General features: G+C 42.3%; 3 protein-coding genes across 10 annotated transcripts in view; 2 read left to right on the top strand and 1 right to left on the bottom strand.

Annotated features, from left to right (window-relative positions):
- The window catches only part of Tor1aip1 (torsin 1A interacting protein 1), a 33,371-nt gene extending 31,558 nt beyond the window's left edge, over positions 1 to 1,813 (bottom strand). Inside the window, exon 1 of one of the 4 annotated variants that reach the window (XM_057770907.1) lies at positions 1,060 to 1,813. In XM_057770907.1, coding sequence (XP_057626890.1) covers positions 1,060 to 1,528 — 469 coding nt within the window. In that variant the 5' untranslated portion in view covers positions 1,529 to 1,813. The remainder of the gene's footprint in view (positions 1 to 1,059) is intronic. The other 3 variants (XM_057770905.1, XM_057770904.1, XM_057770906.1) reach the window with 3 other exon arrangements.
- LOC130875171 (torsin-1A-interacting protein 2-like) overlaps positions 1,155 to 25,623 on the top strand; it is a 35,740-nt gene continuing 11,271 nt past the window's right edge. The window contains exon 1 of one of the 5 annotated variants that reach the window (XM_057770901.1): positions 1,155 to 1,216. The gene's annotated coding sequence lies outside the window, so the exon portion shown is untranslated. Of the gene's footprint in view, positions 1,217 to 6,698; positions 6,794 to 6,907; positions 6,921 to 17,534; positions 17,624 to 25,623 lie in introns of those variants that run through there. The other 4 variants (XM_057770899.1, XM_057770900.1, XM_057770902.1 and 1 more) reach the window with 4 other exon arrangements.
- On the top strand, positions 17,617 to 19,559 carry LOC130875173 (torsin-1A-interacting protein 2). The gene has a single exon (XM_057770908.1). The coding sequence runs from the start codon at positions 17,861 to 17,863 to the stop codon at positions 18,254 to 18,256; it is 396 nt and encodes a 131-aa protein (XP_057626891.1). The 5' UTR covers positions 17,617 to 17,860; the 3' UTR covers positions 18,257 to 19,559.

Genomic DNA, 25,623 nt, shown 5'->3' with positions numbered 1-25,623 from the left:
TACACATCTGTAGCATAAATAGCTCCAAAATCAACAGGTCTTCAAGTGTGTCAGGATTTTAGGGGCAAGGAGGTTAAACCTGCGAGCCGTTTATTGTGCTCCAAGCTGAATATTCACTACTTTTATAGATCTATCAATGTCTACTACCAGCTATGTCATTCCATTGTGACTCAAACTCTCCAAATTTTACCTCACAGGTGATTTTCATGGGGCTTACTGGGAACCACTTGTGACAACTCAATTATATCTGAGATGAGGGTGTGGAAGGATGTCTTTAAGGAAATTTGATTCACTTGTGACTTAACTAAAACTACAGTACACACACTGTCGGCAGTTGGGGGGTTCACTTAGAAGAAGCTTCCCTAATTAAAAGAACTTTGTTTTATTTCGGTACTTTGTCGGTCTTGATTTGTTTAGGTACTTGAGGTTACAGGGATGGCCTTCAAACGGGGGCGGGGTTGGTAGAGACCACCACACTTGGAGTAAAGTCACAAACCAATTCATTAGGTCGGCTATTCTTCGTAGCATCCGCCTAGAAAACATCTCTTTTCTCCAGTTTTGCCGGGAAGAGAAATAGACTGGAAAGTTAACTTAAAACCATGATTCTCAGCTTGGGACTCGGTGGCCCCGAGATTTTAAAAAAAAAAAAAAAAAAAAAGGAAATGGAAGTGGCTTTGATAGAAGCCTTCGCAGAGGGGACGGAAATGAAACCGAACCTAAAGTAACTTTGGATTCCCGACAATGGCTTAATCGCCGACGCTAGCAAAAGCCAGCAGAAAGAGGCGACCTACACTCCCCTAAAGTGATGCTCAGCGACAGGGCAGAGCTCCCCGTATCCGCTCCGCACCACCATCTTTCCGCGGGTCAGTGCAGTGCGTCCCTCCCTCCGGAGGGTCCGGGTGGACTCAGCCCGGGAGTGCGCGCCCAAAGGGCCGCGGCCACCCCTAGCTCGACGGGGCCGGACTCCACGGGGGCGCTCCTCCCGCCGGCCCTGCCCGTGTCCGCCACTGCGCACGCCCGGGAGCTGGCAGCTGAGACTGTTATCTCCGCTGTCCTCACCTGAGGACTCAGAGTCCCGGAACCCTCGCCTGCTCGTAGTCGGAGACGCCTGCGGCTGAGGCTGCTGTGAGAACTGCTCAACCCGGGCCGCCCTTCGCGTCTTCATCTCCTCGGCTTCCTCGGGTCCCCGCCGTCTCCGTGGTCGAGACCGAAGATTGTAAGCGCTTTCTCTCACTTCCTCTTTAGCAGAATCCGGCCGGAACTTTTCTGGCGGGGTTCGTCTTCCCCCCGGGGACCTTTCTTTGGCCACCCGGGGCTCGAAGTCGCCGTACACTTCTGGCGGCTCTTCTGAAAACCTCACTTCCCGTCGTCCGGGGCGCGACGGATGCGTTCCGTACGCAGGCGCGTCACTGCTGTCGCCATTTTGAGGGGAGAGCCTCCGCCTTAGTTCCCGGATGGGGGCTCTGGGCGTGACGTCGATGGCCCATCCTTCCCCCAGCCCCTCGGTCCGCCTCCTCTCTCCCTCCATAATTGTTTACGTAGCTGTTAGTCCGTTATGGGGTTGGCTTTGCCGCGGGTAGAATCCCCTGCAGGTGGTGGCGATGGCTTCGGGGAGGTTGTCGTAGTGGTCAGGGAGGTAGTTGAGAGTCGCCGGGGCCGCCGCCTGCGTCGTCGCTAGTGTGCCACAAACCAGCCTCTGGACCCATGGTGTGTCCTGCGGGCTGTGGGAGAGGCAGTGCCCGAGCTGGGTCAGCTGCTGTGGGTCACTCCCGCCTCCTGGCTCGAGACACCAAAGAGGAGGAGAAGGCGGAGGAGGACGTCGCTGACCTTGGCCTTGAGGGAGGGAAAGGTGGGGGCGACGAGGAGGTGGTGGAACAGGTGGCCCGTTGCCTCCCCCCCCACACACACGGGAGGCGCTCGCTGGTTCCGGGTCCCAGAGGCTCTGGGAAAGGGCGAGTTTCCCTTGATCCCAAGCTGTTGCGCAGTTTTCCAGCTACTCCTTTTCCGAAGTCCCTAGGAGGAGGAATGACCGGAGATATTTTTGCATGTCATCTTACAGCGAAAATTACAGTGTTAAGTACCCCCAGTTTAAACTTTTAACTCACTCACGGGCCCTTTAAAATCGTGTTGAGTCATACTCGTTGGGTGGATTTCCATTTTTGAAGCGTAGCCTAATTTAAACCTTATTCCTGAAGTTTGACATGGAAGTTCTGTTCCAGCAGCACAGTTGGGAAGACTGAATGCTGCGTTAGGTACAGTGTAGATGAATAGGTACCGGAATAAAAGCAGTAGTGCGATTTTGACGGCCATTTTACTTCGCTTCTGGATGTGGTATTTCTGCCTTTCATTTATTAGAGTTTCTACATTCACAGACTATGAAAACATGGACAAAACTGTCTCAATTCTGTATACCATATTTACACATATAATCCAGAGGTTTATAGCTAAATTTAGACAAACTGAAGGAAGGTCAGCTTACTTGTAAATCTGAGTTACTATTAAGAGAAATCCTGCTACACTCAAATACATAACATGTCTCCTTGGAGAACTTTCTATGATATAAATGAATAGTCTTGGGGACTGAACTTGGGGCCTCAAGCTTACTAGGCAAGTGGATTACCAATAAGCTGTATCCTTAGTCCTAAAGGAATCAATTTTAAGTTTTTGTTTGGAAGCCAATTAACAATGGTTTTGAAAAAATTGTGTTTCCTTTTACAGTATTTTAAATAATGAGCTTAAATTGTTGCTCAAACTTACGCAAATTCCCAGTTATTGAAATTTTCACTGGTAGTTCATAAGTTTGGTCACCAACACAAAGAATTAGATGATTTAGAGTCAGGCAGGAAATCCTTCTTGGAGCTTTGTTTAGCAGTGTTTATTATATACGAAGAAATACAGCCAGAGAAATTAGACTGTTCCCAAGTTCACAGAGATCTCTGCCTGCCTCTGAACCCCCAAGTGCTAGGAACTAAATAAAGGTGTGGCTCACTATACCCACCCCACATCTTTTTAAAAAAAATCTGTTTAAGGAAAAACGAAAGTGATAGTTATTCATAGCAGGCTGGATGATTTTTTTTAAATATCAGGCTTGTGTGTTTTCAGTAATGCTTTCTTTGTAAATTTACACAATTAACAATCATAAAAATTCTTTCATAGATGTACAGCATTGAAAGGATGTAAATTTTATAGTATTAATATTCTAAGCTCATATTATGCACTGTGTGTGTGTGTGTGTGTGTGTGTGTGTGTGTGTGTGAAGAGTCTCTTTAAAACATTTACCACAACAGATGACTAAGGAAACATGGGCTGGGTGCTGGCTTGTAAAACTCTGGTTTGGAGGATGCATTGAAAAAGAAAGTGAAGAGGTTTTATACATAATTGGTCAATCAGAGAAAATGAGAGGTTACAAAGATTATTGGATAATTGGCATGTATGTTATTTTGAAATAAAAACTGCTTATAAACGGCTTATGAATAGCTTTTTTTTTTTTTGGTTTTTCGAGACAGGGTTTCTCTGTGGTTTTGGAGCCTGTCCTGGAACTAGCTCTTGTAGACCAGGCTGGCCTCGAACTCACAGAGATCCGCCTGCCTCTGCCTCCCGAGTGCTGGGATTAAAGGCGTGCGCCACCACCGCCCGGCATGAATAGCTTTTTAAAAGAAAAAATGAGAATGTTAGTTTAGAGGCAGGTAGCGTTAGCATTAACATTAACAGATATTTGCTTAGGATTTGTCTAGGTTATAGAATGAATCATCTTAGCTCTGGTTTCTGCCACCCACTCCTAGCGACTCTGCAAACACCAAACTTTGATTACTGTCAGTTAAAGCCAAATTCTTGTCAAACCAGATATTCTGCTATAGATGTTTTCCAATCTCTTTTGGGCCACCCTTGCATACTAAAAGAGATAGCATTATAAACAGTAGACTTCATTTCCAGTAATATAAGAGATTTTTCTGGGCCATCAGTGTGGCAATCTGAGCTTTGAACTTTAAACAGTTTCTTTGGGAATTTGGGAAATGTCGAAAAATGAAGAGTTTTACTGAGAGAATTTGCCATATGTTAGGGAATATAGATCCACAAAAAGTGAAATTGAAATTAATGACTGACATTAACTCATATGTGTAGCTAACAGCTGTATCTAGAAGTCATGTGCTCTTTATGTTGGCTTTCTAAATTAAGCAACTTTTTTTGGTTTTTTGAGACAGGGTTTCTCTGCAGCTTTAGAGCCTGACCTGGAACTAGCTCTTGTAGACCAGGCTGGCCTTGAACTCACAGAGATCTGCCTAACCTCTGCCTTCCCAGTGCTGGGATTAAAGGTGTGCGCCGCCACCACCCAGCTGCTAAATTAAGCAACTTTTAAGTGAAAAAAAAAATTGTGCATAGGTGTTTTGCCTGCATGTATGCCTGTGTACCTGTGTGTGCCTGGTGCCCATGAAAGCCAGAGGAGGGCATTTGATCGCCTGGAATTGGAGTCACAGTCAGTTGCTAGCCACCGTTTGGGTGGCTCCATCCTCTGGAAGAACAATCAGTGCTCGTCAGCTGTTTTAAATAAATATTTTATTGAGTAGGCCTTTTTGAAATGGGGTCTGATATAGCCCAGTCTGGCCTAGAATTCACTATAAAACTGAGGCTAGCTTTGAATTCCTGACTCTTTGACTCCAATCTCCCAAGTGCTAGGATTACAGATATTTGTCACCATGCTTGGCAAATCATTTAAAAATATTCTTATTATTGAAGGGGTGTGGGGGTGGCTGGAGAGTTTGCTCAAATCTTAAAAGTACTTACTGTTCTTGCTGTTCTTATTGTTCCCAGCACTAACATGGTGGCCCACAATAGCTTGTAACTCCAATTTTAGGTAATCTGATACCTTCTTTTGGCATCCTTGAGCTTCTGCAAAAACATGGCTCACATTAACTCCCATAGGCACATGTGCACACATACATATAAATATACATATACCTATAAATAAAATCTTTCTTTAAAAGGTTTATTGTGCATAATCACATTTCTGATTGGTCAGGGAAATACTATGGGGGTCATGACTTTTGCAGCAAGGGTGGAATTATTAATTTTAATAAGGAAAGGAGAAAGTGCTGGAGATGTAGCTCAGTTGGCAGAATGCTTGCTAAAATTTGATGGCACATACCTTTAATCCCAGCACTATGGTGCCGATGGGAGTTGCATAAGTAGGTGAATGTTTTTGAGGGTTTGAGGCTAGCGTCATCTACATAGTGAATTTAGATCTGGCAGAGATGCATAGTAAAACCTTGTTTTTTTTGTTTTGTTTTTGTTTTTCCCGTCAGGATTTCACCATATAACAGCCTTGACTGTCCTGAAACTTGCTTTGTAGAGTAGGCTAACCTTGAACTCATAGAAATTAGCTTGTCTCTATCTCCTGAGTGCCAGGATTGAAGGTGTGGGCCACCACTGACTAGCCTTCTTTTTATTTTTTTTATTTTTTATTTTTATTATATTTTACTTTTTTGAGACTGGGTTTCTCTGTGTATCTCTAGCTGTCCTGAAATTTGCTCTGTAGACCAGGCTGGCCTCGAACTCAGTGACTGGCCTGCCACTGCCTCCCAAGTGCTGGGATTAAAAGGCATGGACCACCACTGCCTGGCTAATAAAACCTTGATTATTTTGTTGTTGTTTTTTATTTAAAAAAATATGCTGGCATGGTGGCACACACCTTTAATCCCTGAACTCAAAGGCAGAGACAGGTAGATCTATGTGAGTTGGAGACCTGCCTGGTTGGTCTACAAAGTGAGTTCCAGGACAGCCAGGGGCTACACAGAGAAACCCTGTCTTGAGAAACAAACAACAAAAAACAGACATGGTAGTGCATACCTTGAGTCCCAGCCCTTGGAAGACTCTGTGAGTTCTAGGCCAGCCTAGTCTACATAGTTAGTAGCTCCAGGCCAGCGAGAGGTACATGGTGAGACCCTGTCTCAAAAAGGCAAAATAAATAACAAAAGAAAAAGATGCCAATACTATAAGTAAACTGAAGACGTGGTAGATGGCTCCGCTCATTCTCACAGACAAAATTTAAACACTATAAAAATGAAAATGTAACTGGAGCCTGGCCTGGTGGCACAGGCCTGTTAATCCCTATATGGGAAGGAGGATCCTGAGTTTAAGTCTCAGCCTGTAAAGTAAAAACTCAGAGATCTGCCTTCCTCTGCCTTCGGAGTGCAGGATTAAAGGCTTTCACCACTATGCCCCAAAGTATCTGTTTTTGATTCCTAGCCTACTATTGCCCATTAGCAGACGTGCTACTTTGGCGTTCATAACTTCATGTGGGTATAAAGACTTATACCCATTGAGACATGCGCAAACTGAGATTTAGATTAAGCAATCAGTTTGAGGATAGCCTGTAGTTAGGCTAAGAAGCTGGGTTCAGAGTCATGTCTGAGTGGTGCTTTAGGTACTATCTCTTACTGTACTGCCCTCGTAGGTTTTTCTGGGCCTTGAATTTAAGGTTATTTTAAAGGACTAGGTGGTCAGAATCTTGCAGCCTGTCACTTGAGAAGTGAAGCGGGCTGTGGCTGGAAGCAGAGGCCAGTGCTGAGGTTCCGGGAAGCCTAGTGGGAGGAGCTGGGGGAGGTGGGATCAAGGGACTACCTATCCCAGCATTCCATGAGCTCCTCCCTGCGGAGTTCACGTCACGTGGGCGGGACAGGCGACATTCTGCCGTGGCGGCTGGGGGTTGCAGACCAGCGCTGTGGAGCTGGAGGTACAGTCTCGTCGCCGCTAATCCTGACTGTCCCGTGATTTAAAACTTGACTGGAATTTGTAAGTAAGCAAAACGAAATCACAACTTTAACTTGTTTTAGAGTCTGAACTGCTATTTTCTCCTCTCAAAAGGTCTTTGAGAAAGGATCCCTCCCCACCCCCACCTCCCTACGGCGCAAACAGAAATCGAGGTAGGTTGGGATGGGTATATAATTTCCGGGAGTGTGCAGAAAGTGTACCTGGAATCTTTCAAGCATAAAACGAAACAAAGTGAGAGTAGATTTTTGGTAGGAACTTCATATGAGAAGTAGAATTACTTTTAAGTTTTGAAATGTAAAGGCGAATTCTTACTGTAAGTGTCCGTTTCTCTTTTATCTCTGCATACCAGGGCCCTAGTAGTCATTCTAGTCTTTAAAAGATAGAACATTTGCGTTTTTCACTTACTAATAGTGCTGAAAGGAACAAACTTTGAAATTTTTTCGTTTTGTTTTTAGTGTCAGGGTTTCTCTGTGTAGCCTGGCCTCGAACTCACGGAGAGAGGGATCCGCCTGCCTCTGCCTCGCTAGTGCTGGAATTAAAAGGGTGCTCCACCACGGCCTGGCCAACGTTGAAATTTTAATAAGACCTATAATTATTTTGCTTGCTTTTTATGTACTCAGCTGTGTTTCATACCCATTTTTTAAAAAATTCATCCTCAGCGGAGCGGTGGTGGTGCTCGCCTTTAATCCCAGTACTTGGGAGACAGAGGCAGGCGGATCTCTGTGAGTTCTAGGCCAGCTTGGTCTACAAGAGCTAGTTCCAGGACAGGTTCCAAAGCTACAGAGAAACAAACCCTGTTTCGAAAAACCAAAACCAAACAAATTCATTCTCTTTCTTTAAACAAAATCTGTAGTACTCTCTGTATTGTCAGATTTTATGCTTATTTTTATCAATCCAGAGATTAGTTAACTTTTCTAATTAAATATGCCGATTTTGTTTGTGTTCCTTTTTTTCTCCCCAAGACAGGGTTTCTGTTTGGAGTCCTGACTGGCCTCTTGCCTCTGGAATGCTGGGATTAAAAGTGTGTCTAACCACACCCAAAGTGCCTGTCCTTACATTTTAAAAATAGTTTATTTAAATATATGAAAGGTTTTGTTTTTAAAGGCTACCACAGGGTCCCAGAAGTACTAGTTTTAAATTTTCTGGGAAGCCTTCTGGATTGGAATAGTTTAAACCAAGCAACCTAACATTTATTATTTTGAGGCACTTTCTTAAGTAATGTTGTTGATTGATCTAGATGCAGAGTCCACAACTAGATAACCAGTTTTGCTGCAGTTATCATGTGACCTTGGCTAACTCATGTAAGCTTTTTCTTTTTTTAATCAGTTTCCCTCCTAATATAGAGATTACCACACTGAGAGCTTCTGTAATAAACAAATACCCAGAATTTAGATGGTTACTTGAGAAATAGAGTAGGATTTTTTTGTTTGTTTTTTGGGGGGGGGTTTCATTGATTTTCTTGAGGCAAGATCTCTGTATTATATAGTCCTGGCTTACCTGAACCTCCCTATTATTAGACCATTTAGCCTTGAATCAGAATCCACCAGACTCTGCCTCCCAGGTGCTGGGATTAGAGTTGTAGCGTGCTTGACTGTGTCTCGATTGTGCTTGGTCGTACATTTTGTGCAGTAAGACAAGCACTGTCAATAGCTTGTCCTGAACAGTGGTTATATACACGGACTTTGGAGTCATAGCTGATCAGACCTCCTGTTCTGTCCAGATTCCATTGCTGGCCCGAGGATCTTAGACTTTGGTAGATAACGTTGTACTTCTTAGCCTATTCCCTTATTAGTAAAGTGGGGAGTTGTAGGGTTGTTTAGAATATCAAATGAAATTTAAGTACAGAAGGAAAAACAGCTCTTACTAATATTACTAATTGGGTTTCTCTGCTGTATACTAATATTACAGGAATTATAGTACATGATTTTGGTAATCCAAATAGAAATAAAGAAAGTTCACCTATAATTTAATTATTTCTCCAGATCAAATTGTATTGCTTTTCTAAATTATTTTTTAAATTTATTTTGCATCCTAACCACAGTTTCCTCTCCCTTCTCCCGTGCCTCCCCATGTATTGCTTTTTAGTTGCTTTGCAACTAAACTTGACAAAATCAAGTTTAAAATGTTAGTTTTGTCATCTGAAGGTGTAGATAGCTCTAATAGAGCCGCCTAGATTTACTTTATTCTGATGCACTGGAGAAAAACAGCAGTACTTTATTTAGTGCCGTTTCCGTGTGAAACCTACAGTTTGTGAGCCCCTTCTGTACCTTGGTAGTGCTGTCTCATTTCGCTGGCGCGCTGCCTTAGCCACCTGGGTGGTGGTATCCCGCTCGTGGTGCAGAGCGCCAGCAGCCTGAGGAGAGGACTCAAGTCAGCACAGGAGCCGGCATTCGGGCTCAGGCAGCGGAGGGGATTGCTGATCGGCTCTGTGTTTGTGGATGGCGGGTCATGTCTATAGACAGGAGTTATCCGAGGGTTGATTGACTTACAACTTATTTGCATAAAAATTGCAATCTGTATGCTTTGTAACTAGGTGGTCCTCTGTTTAACATCTTATAGGGAATACTAAGAATAGTAATGTCTCTAGTCACCTTTGGTTTTATTAGTGGTGACTGAAAACTTAGTTCGTACTCAGGCATGTTACAGATTATCTTTTGAAAATGAACGAGAAACAGTATTTTATAATAAAGGGAGGTTGACTGTTCTTTAAAGATGTATTCCTGAAATGTTAAACTTTACAGGACCTGACTTAGGATCCCAGTATGCAGGTCAAAAGTCAAATGTGGCCAGTGCTTGCCTATAACCTCAGCCTAGCTGCAGGTTCAGTGAGACACCCTGCTTCAAAGGATCATCTGGCAAACCTATTAAATTTTGGCACGAGTTTCCTTAGGTTTTCAGAGATTCAGGGATAATGTGTCTATGAATTTGTAGTTCCGACTAACTCCCATGAAATGCTAATGAATATCAGATAATAAGTTGAATATAGTAAGGAAATGGCTAGGAGGGGAGTGGTGGTTCATGCTTCTTTTTTGGTTTTTCGAGACAGGGTTTCTCTGTGGTTTTGGAACCTGTCCTGGAACTAGCTCTTGTAGACCAGGCTGGTCTCGAACTCACAGAGATCCGCCTGCCTCTGCCTCATGAGTGCTGGGATTAAAGGTGTGCGCCACCACCGCCCGGTTGGTTCATGCCTTTTATCCTAGTATTCCAGAGGCAGAAGCAGGCAGATTGTCTGGGAGTTTGAGGCCAGCCTGGTCTACTGAGCGAGTTCCAGGGCAGCCAGGACTGTTATATAGGACTGTTAGGCAGAGAAATGGAGTATTACTGGTGAACTGGGTGCAATGGCACAGCCTATAATACCAACTGCTCAGGAAGTTGGAGGAGGAAGATTTTAAGTTCAAGGGCAGCCTGAGCAACATGATGACGCCCTGTTTTTAAAGAATAGTTATTGTCTTGATTGATGGTCACTTTGATGATGTCCAATAGAAGTGGACATTTGGATCTGGTTTATGAAAAGCTTGTTGGAGGGACAGGAGCCAACTTAAAGAATCTCCTAATGGCTAAGTTAAAACAATGGGAACAGCAAAATGAATGCTGGTAGTATGGAATTTAAACCCATAAAGTCTGTATTCCTAAGTCCTTACTGATAGCATCTTACTGGGATCTCCAGTTCACTCTGGCAGTTCAGTGAATAAGCATAGCAGGTAAGAAGGGAGTAGGACGTCACCATGAAACAAGCAGACCGTAGTGATGGTTTCAGGTAACATGGGTACTGGCAAGTGAAAGGTGGAGAAGAGTCGGGGTATATCCTAAGATAACACTAACTGCTAAAGAAAGCAGTAACTTGACAGTGGAGACAGTGTGCAAACCTAGTGTTTAAGGTTTGTATTCGGTAAGACATAGGCATAATATGGCTGAGGACATGTTGTTTCTTCAGTTTTGGTTATTCTATGAACTTTTTGTTTTCCAAATCACAATAAACGGTTACGCAAACTTAAACTGACAGACTTAGTCCAACTGACACTATTCTTGCAGACTGTCAAGGTCACAAAAGACAAGGTAAAATTAAACTTACATATAAGAGACTGAGGAGATAAAAACTAAATGTCATGTGGGTTCTGTTTTAAACATGAAGATTTTTTCCAAGTTCTTGGAGAGATTGCTGGTACACCTTTCAGATAATCAGGTCCTTTAACATAAAACTGGTTGCTGGACTTTGGGGGAAACAAGATAGGCCATCCAACAGCAAACTGTATTTATAGAGTTAGCAGCTTAGAGAAGGTGCCAGATAGGATGTAAAACCTTAATTTAGGAAGTTAATCCTATTGTTCACCATGCCTTGTGGGTATTACATGCTAGGAACCGCTTAGCAGTTTAGAGAAGATAGTAGGTAGAATATGTGGTGTGGGGTTCCTGGCTTGGAACCTAGAACAGAAAAAGAACATTAATGGGAAAACTGGTAAAGTTTTAATGTGATTTTATTAGTAGACTTATCAGTGTTGAGTTTGTTGGTTTTAACAATTTCCCCTTATATAAGATACTGAATGAAGTATCTTATATAACATCGTTTCTGAAACTTTTCTGTGAGTTGGTAGTACCAGGTGTGGTCTACATAGCTAGTTCCAGGCCAGCCAGAGCTACATAGTGAGACCCTGTCTATGACCACAGCCCTTTGAGGAGGAGGTATGGGATGGGGGAGAAACAGGAAGATTGCTGGCTACCAGCCTACCTTCCAGTTGAATGAGGGAAGACCCTGTCTCAAAGAATTAATACAGGGCAGGTTGTCTAGTGCACACCTTTAACCCCAGTATTGGGAGGTAGAGGCAGTACAGGCAGATCTGAGCTTGAGGTCCAGCGAGGTTACATAAAGATACATAAGGATTTAAAAAGCCAGAAGTGAGTAAATAAGCTAGGCGTGGTGGCACACACCTTTAATCCCCAGTACTGGGGAGGCAGAGTTCGGGGCCAGCCTGGCCTACAGTGCGAGTTCAAGGACAGCCAAGGCTACACAGAGAAACCCTGTCTCAAAAAACAAAACTGAAATAAAACAAAGCAAAAAACAACAGCAAAACAAGTGAGTAAATAATAAACTGTGGATAGAGCATCTGTAATCTTAGTAGTCAGAAGGCTGAGGACTGAGTTCAAGCCTGGTTATATAAGATTCCAGAAAAAAAGTATATATGGAAGTTGAGGTAAAATTGGGGGTCATGATCTGGTCTCAGTATAGATTTCAGGAACTCATGAGGCTGAGCCACAAGAGGCACCAATTGAGGCCAGGCTGGGCTACTAGGGAGGGAGAATCTCATTAAAACAAAAAATTGAGTCAGTTATGCTGCCTAGTATTAGATTTCTTAGTAAACTTGGGGATCCTTTGTGCATTGCTCTTACCCTATATGACTCTTCTACACCACAAGTGCAAGAGTCATCAAAATATTTAGAAGGGAGTGGGAAGTAGAAAAAGATTTTTTTTACACTCAGAAAACTGTATTAACAAAAGTATGTATAGTATCCAAGGCATCTAGTTTTTATGTTTAAAACTTCCTAAGAGGGTATTGAAGTGTTTCCCCTGTAGTTTAAACTTCCGGTTTTACACCACCTTTCAGGTACCCAGAACACTTGTTTAAACACTTACTGCTGGTTAGTGAAGATAATATACCCAGGATATTACAATGATAGACAGATACTAACAGACATAGACGCAACCACCTAGTACGAAAAAAGAAACAGGTTTGGCATTAGGTCAAGAAGCTGCACATTAATTTTAAAGGTTTCGTTGTCTGTCTTTTAAACTAGAACTGCAGATAGAATTTGAGCCATGAGTTTTATCAGGCAGGGCAGAGTAGATGTACCTGTGCCAATAGAAGTCTAAAATAGTTCTGTATGCTTGTTCTCCCTACCCCCATAAGTATGCTTGCAATGTGCATGTGCACATGCATGCTTGCTTAGATGTGTGCGTGCACACACCCGTTTACTTGTAGTTCCTGGAGTGAGAGAACATTTGCAGCTGTTTTCTAGCCTGGCATATTTTCCAGTTGTCCACTGTTGGGAAGAGAAACATGTGCTCAGTAGTGAAAGTAATCCTTATATAAATCCTTACTAGCCCATCTAAATTCAGAGCTAGGTGTGGATTATGAAGCTCTTATCATTGTATTTTGTCTGTAAATTTAGAGAAAATTAGCTGGGCAGTGGTGGCATGCACGGGCCTTTAATCAGCAGGCAGTTCTGAGTTCAAGGCCAGCCTGGTCTACAGAGCAAGTTCCAGGACAGCCAGGACTATACAAAGAAACCCTGTCTTAAAAAAAAAAAAAAAAAAAAAAAAAAACTTGGTGAAACTTTGGTTATACAAAAGGTACACATAAAATTATAGTTATTTACTAACCTTAGAATAAGCACTGAACCATCTCTCCAGCCCCCCAAATATTATTTTTTAATTTTATGCATAAAATATACTATCAATGGCAGATTTGGACTGGGATATGATGGCAAACACCTTTAATCTCAGTTAATTTGAGGCCAGCCTGGTCTACATGGGTAACTCTAGGTCAATCAGGCTATACAGTGAGATCCTGTCTCAAAAACAAACAAGCAAGCAGACAAGTAAGTCAGGTTTAGTATTAGAAATGTAGCTCAGTTGATAGTGTTCACCTAGCACAAACAGACTAGGGCCTATCCCTAAGGCCACGTAAACCAGAAATGGTGGATATGCCTATAATCCCACTACTCCTAAAGGCCACGATAGGAAGATCAGGTCAAAGTTGTATTGATTTTGAGGCTAGTCTGGCCTACATGAGATCCTGTCTAAAAACAAAACAAGCAGATTGTGGGTGGTGCTGAAGAGATAACTTAGTGGTTAAGAACACTGAGTGTTCTAGAGGACCCAGGTTTGAGTCCCAATTCCCATGTAGCAGCTCACATGTCTGTAAACAGCTCTATGGGATTGATAGCCTTTTCTGGTCTCAGGGCAAACCTATACACACAAATTTAAAAATATGCATCTTAAAATACAGGTAGTTATGGGGTTTCATACTGACATTTATAATGAGAATGAAACGAGATCAGAATTTAGTTAAATTATTTAATTCATGTAAAGCTGTTACTGTTAATTGATGTACACATTTCAGTGGATTTAAATAGAATCTTATTTGGGGTGTGTGTGTCAGGGAGGACAGCCCTATTTGTACCCCTGTCTGCTTGGAATTTGCAGTCCCAGAGCTTCTGCCTAAGTGCTTATGTTCTCAAACAAGAAAAACAGATCTGTGTTTGGTATAGTATTTGGGTTATTTGGAAGCTTTTTAAGCTTCAGTTTTGACACACTCTGGGTTTTTTTTGTTTTCTGCCGTTTGGTTTTTGGTGTTTTCATATGTTTGGTTTTTCTTTTGTTTGAGTTTTTTTGTAACAGCCCTGACTGTCCTGTCCTGTCCTGGAACTCACTTTGTAGACCAGGCTGGCCTCAAACTCAGTGTGTGCCAGCTAAACACATGCTGGCCACTGTGTTTGTGACCAGTCAATTTGTTTGGAAATTAAGCGTTGCTAAAAGTCTTGTCACCTGTGGGTGACTTTTTTTTAAAAAGCATGTTTGAAAGTCAGTGAGCTTTCAGCTGCAACACTGATTCCTTTCTGGACTCAGGAAGATTTGTTTTCTAAGATTATTTTCTCTGTATGTATCTTAATTGACATTGGACCTCACATAAGGCAGTTTTTTTGTGTTTTGATTTTTTGACCATATTTCTATGAAGATGTGCTTAGGATTTTGTAAGAAAAACAACAATATATACTCTCTGTGGGCCTCTTTTTGTTTTGGGGCCCGGGACTCATTGGGACTCCGTGACTGTCCTGACACTTGGGGTCCTCCTGCTCTGCCTTTGGTCACAGGGTCAGGTGGGGTCCTCGGTACCCCAGTATTTGACACCTACTTTGTCTCTAAGCAGGGCCACTGTCTCTTTTCATTAGTGTAGAAGGGTTGTTTTGCCTGTTTCTTTCTTACTGCTGTTGCTGATATTTTAAGTTATAAAATCATGAATGGAGGACCGGGTGGTGGTGGCGCACGCCTTTAATCCCAGCACTCGGGAGGCAGAGGCAGGCGGATCTCTGTGAGTTCGAGGCCAGCCTGGTCTACAAGAGCTAGTTCCAGGACAGGCTCCAAAACCACAGAGAAACCCTGTCTCGAAAAACCAAAAAAAAAAAAAAAAATGAATGGAGGTACTATAAGCCATGAGAATTTATGATAGAGAGAATGTCATTGTTTTCCATCTAGTTACAAGAAGAAAAAAATACTAGTTTTTCACGCTTTTGAAACGGTTTAAGTAGAAAGTTTATTTAGAAATGTGTGTATTCACTCAGCACTTTGCATTTCATCTGTGTTTGTGTATTCCAGTCTGTGTCAGTACAGCAGTTTATTCATCCGTCTTATTCGTGGACATTTAGCTTTCAGTTCACTGTTACCCTGGGCTACCATCTATGAGGGTTTCTCATGAGTGTATTCCTAAGGTGGTTATATGAGTTTACACTCCTTTCATTAGTGTGGGGATTCAAGCTGTCCTTTAGGTTTTGCTTACTTCCCTAAGACTGGCAAGATGGCGCAGGGGGTAGAGGTGCTTGTCATCAAGCCTGATGAGAATCTTCTTGGAACTCACATCCCGGTCTTCTGACCTCCACGTGTATGCGGAGGCATGTCCGTGCCTGTACACATACACAAAACAAATGAAATCCTTGTCATGAGGAATGACATCACAAAATCCAGCTCTCCTGCTGGTTATGCTTCAGTGACAAAACAGCCACAGCGAAGTTGATTATCGCCAGGTATTGGTGTTTTCTCATGCCGTTTCAGCGCTACAAAGATTAGCATGTCAAGGGTGAAGTATTAATGAGGAAGACAGAGATTCTTGGATTAACATGAATGGTATGGCATTGGTCCTGAGGCTTTTAAACAAATAGTGGTAGTGAAGGTGTCAATATTGGGGTCAGGTGTTTCCACGAGCATTTCTTGGCCTCTCTTCATTCCTAATCTATAATTGTAAGTATAAAGAATGAAGAGACTGGCGATGGGCAGTGCTTGGAGATTTGGACCCCCTTTGGATTCTTGCTTAGCACTCTGAAGGACCAGGGTGACTTGTCTGAACAGGTAACAGTGATGTTCTTCTTCGTGAATACTTGAGGAAGGATGTTTGTTTGACACTGATGTTGGAGGGATGAAGGTCGAGGAAAGGGTAGAGTTACTCTGAGCTCGGGAACCTTCAGGGCTTTTTCTTGATTTGTGAGCATGGAAAAGTGGTTTTGCCTAGAGTACCTAGAGTCCTGTCAGGCTTATTAGTCTCCCCTTTTTTGGCCAGTTTCTTGAATATGAAATAGTTATTTCATTGTGTTTCTGTGTTTTGCTCTAAAAACCTAGAGTTCTCTTATCTTTTAAATGGTGAATTATGTAACTTCACATTCATTGCTTTTGTTTAGCGAGCTTCAAGGTTATGGAGGGTTTGTTTATGATCTGTCTGTGTTATAACTGGATAACCTTGTTAAGAGGGCCGTTGTAAACAGGTCAATGCAATCTCTTATTCCTGGTTTCACTCCCAAATATTTCCAGAAACTGAGGCCCTGAATTGGCAGACTGGTACCTAGTTACTGCATATATGCTGACTCTTGTCTCCTGTCAGAATGTGTCCCTGCTTTTTACTTTGTTGTTGTAAAATCCTCTAGTCTCTCAGAGAATGGCTTTGACTGGTAAGGCCAATAGTACCCTTGTTTTGAGACCTGTTATATTGTTTTCAGTGTCCCTATTCTCACATGATTGAGCCTCGGGATTTATAAAAACTACTGGAGGATGGCAGGACACATATTTTAATTTGATAAACTGTCACTTCCTAGGCAGCCATCTTGATCCATGTGTCCCCTTTCCCTCCCTTGTGCTCCATTCAGGGTCATGAGTGCAGCTCGGGTCTGGTGCTCATGCAGTGTGACTGTGTGTTAACCTGTACAAAAAGATTCGGCTTTCTCCATCGATGCCTTTTTCAGCTTTCAAATGAGTTTTTAATTTTTTTATGGTTAGCTGCTTAGGACTATTATCTAATACTTTAAGATTTTTCATGGTTAGCTTGAAGCCTTTGATGGAAAGGCTGTCGTAGTGACTGGTACCCACATGTTATAGAAATACCTTATGGTGCCTATTTCATGGAAATGATATATGAATATTTTAGTCTGAGAATGTAAAAGATGTAGCAAAAAACAAAATGTAGTCCGGCAGACAGACCACATTAATCTTCATATAAATCTTAAGTGATTCAGAACCCATCCTGTGCCCAGAAGAGTAACTTCCAAATAGGTAGGATGGGTTTGACCTAAGTTAAGTTATGGGGAAGCCTGTGAGGCCGTTGTCATCTACCTTGACTGATGTAAAGAATTTTGACTGATGCAAGTAATTCTCAAATGCATGCTTCTAACATTGTGAGCAACTGCCAAGCCCATATGAGTCGTCTCAAGTTTTATCATTTGCAGGTATGTGGCGCATTCCCTGACATTCTGCAAGCGCAACGTCGTTAGCTACTTCTCTGTGACTGGGTCCAGATAACGGTCCTTTCAAGACTGACTTCATTGGATCCTCTGAAGAGGACGCCACCAGGCTTTCCTGACCCTACTACATCACTGTAGAGAGCCATCGGGCAAGAGTGCCAGCATCAACAGGAGACTCACTGGCTCCGTCGACGCCTCTGTTTCACCAAGCATAATCATCTTACCAGCAGAGCAGAGTACCTTCGTGTGGTGTGATACCATCACCAGCTGATACTGCGGCGGAACAGTTCAGACTAGAGGTCTGGCTTTCCTTAAGACGCTGGAATTTGAAGGAGCTATTCTGTGAACTGTGCTGCTAGTAAGTGACTGATAGTATTCTAGACTGGACTGGTCTCTGAGTACAGAGAAAACTAGACCACAAGATCTTGAAGAACTGCATTGAGGTGCAAGCCAGATTTGACACTCAAGTGTTGTTGAACTGAGAAGTTGCTAAAGGAACTGTAACAGGACTGACTGATTGTCGCTTACTGCCTTTCTCTCTCTGTCCTTGTTGCCTTTTGCTGTTACATTGCTTGTGTTGTCTTTCTAAGCCCAGATGTTCTCCGATAATTCACACTGCCCTGATTGTGGGCAACAGTGGTTCCCTAGTTTAGAACTAGGGCATTGGTTATACCAAACTGAACTTGTTGAAAATGAATGTTACCAAGTGTTCTTAGACCGTATTAACAGAGCTGACTATTGCCCTGAATGTTATCCCGACAATCCTGCTAATAGAAGCCTTGTTCTGCCTTGGTCTTTCCCACTTGAGTGGGCACCTCAAAATCTCACTAGGTGGACCTTTGAGAAAGCTTGCCATCCATTTCTTCTGGGTCCTCCACTGGTTAGAAAAAAGATACACGACTCCAGAGTAGCTGGTTTTAATCCTGCATTACAATTAATCTTGTCCAGAACAGACAAAACCTTAAACAAAAAACTTGGCCAAAGCAAATGACTTCTGTAACAGAATCATGCAGACTCTCCATGCTTTGTGTTCATAACCTAGGGGAGATGAATAGTTACCTGTTTCTGTATTCTGTCTCTTTTTCTTTATTTCATGATTTTTTTTTAAGGTGCTGGGGATTGAATCTGGGTGCCCTCGTGCATGCTAGGCTAGTACTCTTCCCCTGAGTTTAACCTGAGGCCCCCTTTCTGAATCTGACTCAGACTGTCACTACTTTGTCAACTGCTTAACTTGTTGGGTCTGCTTCTGTGACCTATGACCTATGCATTTTATTCTCTCTCTTTCTCTCTCTTTTTATAGCATAAACTTAGTCAGTATTGCAGACTATTTACCTGGAGTCAAACTAACATATAGTCCAGACAAATGCTGTAGAACTAGATTGCCCTTCCTAAGTGTTAATGAAATAATGTCTGGAGGGGAGGCCCCATGCTGTATGCCTCATTAACTGTTTTCCTAACAGTAACTTTTATGAAAACACATTCTTGTAGCTGGATTCTAGATTATTCTAGTACATTTTAATACACTACATTGTTCTAAATTTTTCCTTTTATACATTGGTCAGTAGTGAGAGAGATGTGTATGTATATATAAAATTTTTTCATATATCTATATATAAAACCATTTTATCCTCAGCGTAAGTGTTACAGTATTGATAACTGGTCCTTTCACAGTCTATTTGTCAATACCTACGTAGGTTACAAAAAAAGGGTTGAGAATGTTACCAGTTTACACTTAGTTGTCTCTATATAACCAAAGACTCTACTGTCTTGTGGTGACTGAATCTACGTCCTCCCATGGAAATGGAAAGATAACCTGTGCTGTGAAGTGTATAACAAATGGTAAAACCTGACTCCATACAAGTTAAGAGTAGTGTATAACAAATGGTAAAACCTGACTCCATACAAGTTAAGAGTAGTCTACTGGATGCTTTGTCTTAGACATGAGAATGTTCGCTGAGCATTGGCCACATTCTGGGGTTCTCCTGTCATGGAAATCATGGAATCAGATTTGGAGTTAAGCAACTTAGAAAAAGCTCCCGGGAACATCTAAGAAGCCGCTGAACAATTTTAAAATCCTACTTAAGATTCTAGGTGATCCAGTGCTTCAGTTGCAGCGGAAATGTTATCAAGGACCCGGGTTCTTCTCTTTCCTCCCCTGGGGTCCTTATGGTTGCCTTGTGTTCTCATAGTTATTTTTAAATGGGTTCAGTATGGTTTCTTGTGCCAGACAGCAGGGGCACATGTCTTTCTTTCTTACAAGTCTTAATTTGGAAATAAAATCTTTCTGAAATGTCTCAGCAGATTTTTCTTTTTTAAAAAAATATCTCATTACCAGGTACCGGTTCACACACTAGTCTGAAAAAAACTTGGCCAAGGATTGGCCTTGTCCTGAAATGGCACATTGTCTCCACTGATCAAACTGATCTTTTAAGGGGAGACGTGGAAAAACGAATAGCTGATGATATGCAACAAATCTTGCTTTCCACGTGTTGTGATACCTGGCTTTGTTTGTCTCTAAAGATTGTATTCTAGTGAGCCCACTCTTGTGCCTGCCCTTGTCCATCATTGGGGAGGTCTCTCCTGGTCAGTCATTAGCTTGTGGTGAGGCACTCCCTCACTGGTGATCCTCAGGCTCTTCCCAAGACATCCTTTGTAGAGGCTCCTATTCCCTCTTCATTTCTTTAGTTAAGAATATCTATGCCCCAAAGACGTGTACTAAGATTCTACATGTCTGAGATTTAAACATTAGCAAAATAGAAACAAAATTTTTGTTTTAACCAACTTTTGAACTAGTAGTATCAACATGAAGAATTTATACCATTGAATTTTCGTATCAAGGAGTAACTGGAAATACTTTCAAATTAAAATTTTCTCAGTGTGTAAGCTACTGTGAGTAGTCTATGGACCATACATTGAGACCTGCACCAATACATTCATAGTATGTACTTGGCTTAGAAGGGGGAGCCTGACTCTATCTGTCCGCCCTTCTTCTGGAGAGGCAGTTTCTGTCTCTCTCTCTCCTCCCCCCCTTCTCCCTTTCTCCCCTCCCTCCCCCCCTTCATAACCCACTAAATAAACTATACCAAAAAAAAAAAAAAAAGATCCTGGCGAGTTCTCAGTACTGCAAGTATAAGTTAAGCCACCAGCAACTCTAGGTGGTAACATTGGGCCAGAGAAAGGATTCTAGTCACTTTGCCTGCACATGTAACTTAAAATACCCACTGTATAATAAGCTCCCAGAAATTAATATAATGTAGAAGAGCTAAAACTGAACAGAGAAGAAAATTTTGGAAATCTTGTAGCTTAGGTCTTTGGAATATTTTTTAAAATGTTATAAATTAGGACATTTACAGTAAATATAATTAATTTTACTAAAATACTGATTAATTTGACTAAATTCTAATGATTAAAATCAAAATGATCTGAGATACTCAGTTTGTGCATGCTACAGTCTTTTTGTAGTGTGGAAGAGTTGATTAAAGTATACATAATGATAACATTTTTTTTTTTTTTTTTTTTGGTTTTTCGAGACAGGGTTTCTCTTAATGATAACATTTTTAAACTGACCATAACTTCCCATAATTTTCTGGCAGATTTGGGAATATAAGTATTGGGGTGGACTGAAAGAAAAATACAGTCACCTCTTAAGGGGAGGTGGGTGACTGAGGTTATCATCTCCAAGTTCCAGGGAAGAACCTCAACCAAACAAATAATCTAATCTAAGTCTGGCATGCAAAGAACATGGCAGTCCGCACGCCATGGCCATCTGAAAAGCGGTGAGCCACCTCCTAAGTCTCTGGTCTTTACCCTGAACCTCCAATGGATCTTTGGTGATACAGCTTGAAAGCTGCTTTTTGAGACAGGATCATACCAGTTTGGAGACCAGTCTGGCCTCCAAACTCAGATCTGCCTGCCTGTGTCTCTAGAGCTGGGATTACAGGCATGCACCACCAAGTCCACCAAAACTGCTTTTTATGAGGGAAAAATAATAGCTTTTCAGCTTCTGGGTTTATATTCTACTTCTGCTAAATGGCCTTGGGCTAGTTTCTTCCCCTGGGAGTGTGATAGGACCTGCGGCATACTGTTAACCGCTTAACCAAGCACATGACAAAATATTTAGGACAATGAAGCAGTACTAGAGAAAAGGACAAAATCATAGTAACAAGTAGAACTAGTTAGGACTTGATGCTTGAATTATCAAAAACTTAAATCTGATTGATCTTGGGACATCATGAGCAGGAGTTGTAAGTCACATGGTCTCGGGTTTGAAGGTTGAGAGGCCAGGGGGACAAATGACCCAAGGTGGATATAAAGTCTTTTGTATTTAAACTGGTAGATAGCAGGGTGATATACATCAGTGTTACCAGAGACTTTCTATAGCACTGAAATATTTTGAAAAATGTTATGGATCTGAGCTAGTCATGGTGGTGCAGGCCTTTAATCCAGCACCAGGAAACAGGCAGGCAAATTTCTATGCATTTAAGGCTAGCTTGGTCTACATACATAGCTCCAAGTCAGCCAACCACGTTGTCTCAGGGATGGGGAAGTGTTGAACCTGCAGATTTACTCAGACTATATATACTAGAGTCCGATTCAAAGCTAGATCCACTGGACCAGCGTCGGACCTTTGCAGTGTAAGCCGATTTTAGGGTCTTACTTAAAACACTCTATGTCATTGCAGGCCACCTCACTTCAGACCCCAGCTTTACCGTTAGTCATGTGTGCTTGAGTGAGGTTCTTGACCCCTATCTTGGTTTGAAAAGTAGTAAGAATGCTAGAATAGTTTCTACTTTATGCCTTGTTGCAAGGATTTGAGTTTCTAATACATGTTTGGCTGCCTGGCACCAAGAAGGCACTTTTTAAATGTTAATGGTCACAGTTAGATATGCTGTGTTCTTGGATGGCAAATCATTTATGTCCAAGATACCTGTTCTTTTTGTTCTGAGAGCCTAAAATGGGATAGTTTACTAAAAAGCGGAATGTTTAAACATGCCGGACCCTGCTGCTGTGCGTCTGTCATGATGTCCTTCGTGTCTAAATCCCTGTTCCGGAGAGACTGATAGTCCTTTGCTCTATTTACTCTGAACTTTAGTCTCACCTCTTCCTCTTTGCTTCCTGATACCTGGCCCTTCCCTTTTGTTCTGCCTTCTCCAGATCTCCATCTTTCCTTGTTTTCTCTGGGTCTAGTTGGCCACACCTGAGACTTGCAGGATGCGAAGGATGAGCTAGGTCCTGCTGCCCTGCCAACCCTGAGTTTTCTCCAAACGCAGCTTTTCCTGTCCTGTCTTTCCAGCTTGTTACAAAATGGGCGGGAGGCCACGGCTGAAGCTCCCTGTGCGCTCCTGGTTATCATTATAGGCCCTGACGGGTACTTCTTGTACAGAGACAAATACATTTTGTTATCCTTTTTTTCTTTTCCCTTTTTTCTTGTGGTATGTGTGGGAGTGTGTGCAGCATGTGAGTTTGTGTGTTTGCACCCATGCATGAGGATGTGGGGGCTAGCAGAGAGCACCAGTTGTTTTCCTCTGTCAGGCTGACTAGCATTCTTCCCAGATCCACCAAACCTTGGAGATTCGAACTCAGGTCCGCATGTCTGTACAGCATATGTTCTTGCCCGGTACAGCACCTCCCTGACCCATTATTTGTTTTTTGGTTGGTTGTTGGCTTTTTTTGGTTTCTTATTTGTTTTGGTTTTTCAAGACAGGGCTTCTCTGTATAGCCTGGCTGTCCTGGAACTTGCTCTGTAGACCAGGCTGGTCTCAAACTCAAGAGGTCCACCTTCCTCTGCCTGCTGAGTGCTGGGATTAAAGGCGTGTGCCACCATTGCCTGGCCCATTATTCATTTTTTAAAAATTACTTATTGTCTTAAACACAGAGAAGACTGTAGGACATAACAAATATTTGCACCCTGATATAAAAGACATTGATATTTTGCCACACTGGCCAGAAAAATGTAAGCTACCCTTTAGTCTCCATGAGTGGAAAATAAATCCTAGAACTTCGACCAGTTCTGAGCCCTAGAGAAGACAAAGCAGAAAATGAGTTACTATGGGACACTAAAAACCAACATTTCACAGTTGAACTTGGAAGAGATTCACTAAAAGTAAATGTGTCATTTGAGACACATTCCTATGCTTTGTGGGAAAGATAACCATCAAATACCTTTTTAAAAACAGCTAAGGATTAGTTTTTCTGGTTACAGAAGTCTTCAGCAATACATTTTTCATCACTGTGAGGCATGGCCTCACTTTTGTTTTTTTGACAAAGTTTGTCGCATAGCTCAGGCTGGTCCGGAACTTGACATATGGCATAGGTGATCTCAAACTCATGGTCCTCCTAGCTCCACCTCCCAAGTGCTGAGATTACAGGCTCACCACAGTACCCAGCTTCTGTACTTCCTTGTAAGGTTCCAAATGAAGTCTCTTCCTAATATGGGTCAGTCACTGCTCAAAAGATTTACCTGGTTCTGAAACAGCGGCCTCCAGATGGCTCAGATACCAAACCATGTGACTGTGAGTTGAGGTAAAAACATGTTTGTCCCCTGGTTCTGAGGGAATGCTGCTTCAACCCTGTACAGAGGTGAAGGCTTCCAAAGGGTTTGAGAGCAGCTGCCGGGTTGACTGACGTGTGCTGGCAGGCAGAGAAGTGTATGTTGAGCGTCTGGGAAGAACGCTGTGGTGGTTCCTTTGCCGTTGCTTTGTATTACACTGTAGCTAGATGAAACATTTTAGGACATCCTATTTGTCATAACGTTAAGAATAAAAGGCACACAGTTAAGTACGCAGGCTTTAAATTTGACGACAAACAACATGGTCACTCCTGTTTCCCTCAGGCTGTTTTCTAGTCCGTCCGTCTTCCTCCAGCAACCACTAGCTGTTTTTTATTTCACTGTAGATTTTAATCATTTGCCTAATGTAGAATTTCCTGTAAATGGGATCATTTGACATATTTTTGCTATAAGTTTTTAATGTGTTGATAATTAAATCCAGGGCCTTGCACATGCTATACAAGTCTACCACTGAGCTGTACCTACATCCTTAACAAGTATTCTTTTTGTTTTTTCTTTTATTAATAATATACTAGAAAACTCTCCTGTCTGTTATAGACTGGGCATGGTAGCAGAGGCCTCTGATCCCAGTACTCGGCAGAAGGATTGCTGCAAGGTTAGGACTAGCTTGGGCTATATAGCAAGTTCTAGGCCTGCTAGGCCTCTGTAGAGACACGCTCTCTCAAACAACAACCAAGGAGGGAGATATGCTGAGGGCTGGGATGTAGCTCAGTGGTAGAAATACTTGCTCAGCATGTATGAGAGCCTGTGCTCACACGCGTGCGCGCACACACACACACACACGTGTCTAAGAGCTTGAAAGAAAGCAGAGAAGGCATCTTTAAATTTGAGACACTCTTAAACATTCAGAGCAGCAGAGAGAGGGACCTGTTCCTAGGTGTCCATTCTCTCCAGTTTGTATACCACATGCATTCATTTTCTTAAAGAATGTTTCCCGTTTATGTGTTTGTGCCACATTATGTCATGCACTGTGTACGCGGAGGTTGCAGTTGGAGGGTAACCCATGGAAGGAGGTTTTCTCTTACTACATAGACTGGCATTCTATCTTAGGTTGTCTGTTCTGTTTTGTATTTCATTTACAATGTTGGGGATTAAACCTTGGGTCTTGTGCCTATCCCTAGATCTTGGTTATCAAGTTTTGGAGGCGAATGTTTTAGCCTGCCGAACTGTCTCACCCGTCATAAAATTCTAGATATGCTTTTGAAGCACTATATAGAGTTTTATTACACACTGGGCACTACAATAGGTGGTTGAGTTGGAATGTTATTAGCTGAGAGTACTGTGGAAAACATGCCATGAAGCTAGCTTTGCTGTGCATCTCATAGGCTGTCAGAAGTGTGACCCCTTCACTAGACTCTAATGGAGGTTAAGTAACTTACCGAACAAATTATATTCAGCAATAAAACTGAACTTTACAATGAATTGACTTACATGGCCTAAAACTGGCTCCTGACTTTGTTCCTTTTGAGTAAGGTTTGTACTTGTTTTCCCCGACCACCACAAGGACATGGGATGAACGGTTCTGTGTCTCCATAAGATGTCAGATGAGTGCTTGCTGCAGCTGCGGGCAGTTTGTAGCTTGCAGGCAGCACCTGAGCACTTACCCTAAGCGAGCACTTCTGATCTGAATGACGCCAGAGAACAACACGGGCCAGAGACCGCCAGCACGAGAAATTCAGGGACTGCCTCTGGCTCTACAGCTGTTTGTAGAAGGATTTTATACTTTAATTCAAAGTATTCTCTTTAAGATTCTGGTCCCTGGGTCCCTTTCTACACTCTTGGAAATATAT

Source organism: Chionomys nivalis, chromosome 5, assembly GCF_950005125.1.
Source record: "Chionomys nivalis chromosome 5, mChiNiv1.1, whole genome shotgun sequence".
Lineage (NCBI taxonomy): Eukaryota > Metazoa > Chordata > Mammalia > Rodentia > Cricetidae > Chionomys > Chionomys nivalis.
Note: the sequence above shows the minus strand (reverse complement) of the source record. Positions and strands in the feature narration are given on the sequence as shown.

What these genes read in the sequence shown, in the direction of transcription:
- LOC130875173 (XM_057770908.1), top strand. Translation starts at nt 17,861, where the DNA reads ATGTTCTCCGATAATTCACACTGCCCTGATTGTGGGCAACAGTGGTTC.